Genomic DNA, 1,368 nt, shown 5'->3' with positions numbered 1-1,368 from the left:
TAATTATTATTAAATAAAATTAAATAGTAAAGAATAAAATTATAAAATAAATTTCTTATTTCAGAGCTAACTTTGTATTAATCAAAAACTTTTTGAAATTGATTTGTTTTAATCAAAAACAAATCAATTTCAAAAAGAAATGGATAATATATACGGTAGCGAAAATTATTTATTTGAAATTAAAGCAAGGTGAAAGAATAAGTTACATTAATTAAAAAAATTAATTTTATTATTTTTTTTTAATAATAAAACTGCAAAAAACTTTAATGCTACGAAAATTTTATTCGAAAATTTCACATACCTTCAAGAGACCGGACAATGGTGAACGTTCTATTCTCCATCATCACTTGAAGTGTATCACTTCACTGATCACAATAATAAAGACCCTTCGTTATTATATACGGCTCACCAACTTGTGCTCGCGCGACATCGGTCATCACAGAGATACGAATTGCCCCGAAGTACGAGACACCTCGTGTCATATTTCTTGGAACGTTAAATGACGTAACATTGCATACGTTGCTTACGCACGATTGTGCAACTTACTTCAGTACGAACGAACTTAATTTATTGCCTTATGTTCAATTTATTGCCTTATGTATGTAGCGTCATTCTTTGTTTTCGCTAAAAGATGTTATCTCCAAAATTAATTGATAACAGGATAAATCAAAATTAAAAATGTACAAGGAAAAAAAATGTCATGCATATGTCTGCGCCAAAGTAAACCGAGCTTATATCAGAGATATTACAACAATTTTTTTTATTAATAAACTTAAAAAAATAATCTTCGCTAATTTATATAATTTAGCTGAAAGATATGCAGTGTTAATTATTTAGACATTATAAATATTAACCTTTCTGATAAAACAAATTCAAAAATTATTACTAAACTTATTTTAATGCAATATCCTTAATATTATATGTTTAGGTAATTTTTATAAGTTAGTATTTTAATATGAATATTCTCAGTATCAATATATCAATAATCATATCAGCTATATTTCATTAATGCCACACACTTGTGAAAACAAATAGAAGTGTACATTTGTTTCTCGTTTATTAGGATGCTACAAATTATTAGAATATTATGAAAAAAAATCAATTTCTACAAACGTAGAAAAATAATCCAGGAAGAAAAATAGCATCGTTTGCTTAATAATTGTAGTTTTAATTATAAATTATTAATTATGAATTATATCGCAAAAATCTGCAAAGATTCTAATTATAGCATATTGTTGTACTTAGTCTATTATAGTCCTAAGAAGAATAATTTATCCTTAGAAGGATAATTTTTGTATTATATATGTTCAAAAAATTAAGTTTGGTAACAAAAAAATGCTCATACATAATTATGTATAATTTTATATA

At 25.0% G+C, this 1,368-nt stretch overlaps 1 protein-coding gene across 1 annotated transcript in view; it reads right to left on the bottom strand.

Annotated features, from left to right (window-relative positions):
- The window catches only part of LOC108694002, a 5,346-nt gene extending 4,986 nt beyond the window's left edge, over nucleotides 1-360 (bottom strand). Inside the window, exon 1 of the mRNA XM_018203247.1 lies at nucleotides 302-360. Coding sequence (XP_018058736.1) covers nucleotides 302-344 — 43 coding nt within the window. The 5' untranslated portion in view covers nucleotides 345-360. The remainder of the gene's footprint in view (nucleotides 1-301) is intronic.
- Nucleotides 361-1,368: the final 1,008 nt, after the last annotated feature.

This window comes from Atta colombica, unplaced genomic scaffold (genome assembly GCF_001594045.1).
Source record: "Atta colombica isolate Treedump-2 unplaced genomic scaffold, Acol1.0 scaffold112, whole genome shotgun sequence".
In the NCBI taxonomy this organism is placed as follows: Eukaryota; Metazoa; Arthropoda; class Insecta; order Hymenoptera; family Formicidae; genus Atta; species Atta colombica.
The sequence above is the reverse complement of the archived record's forward strand: the minus strand, read 5'-3'. Positions and strand labels throughout refer to the sequence as shown.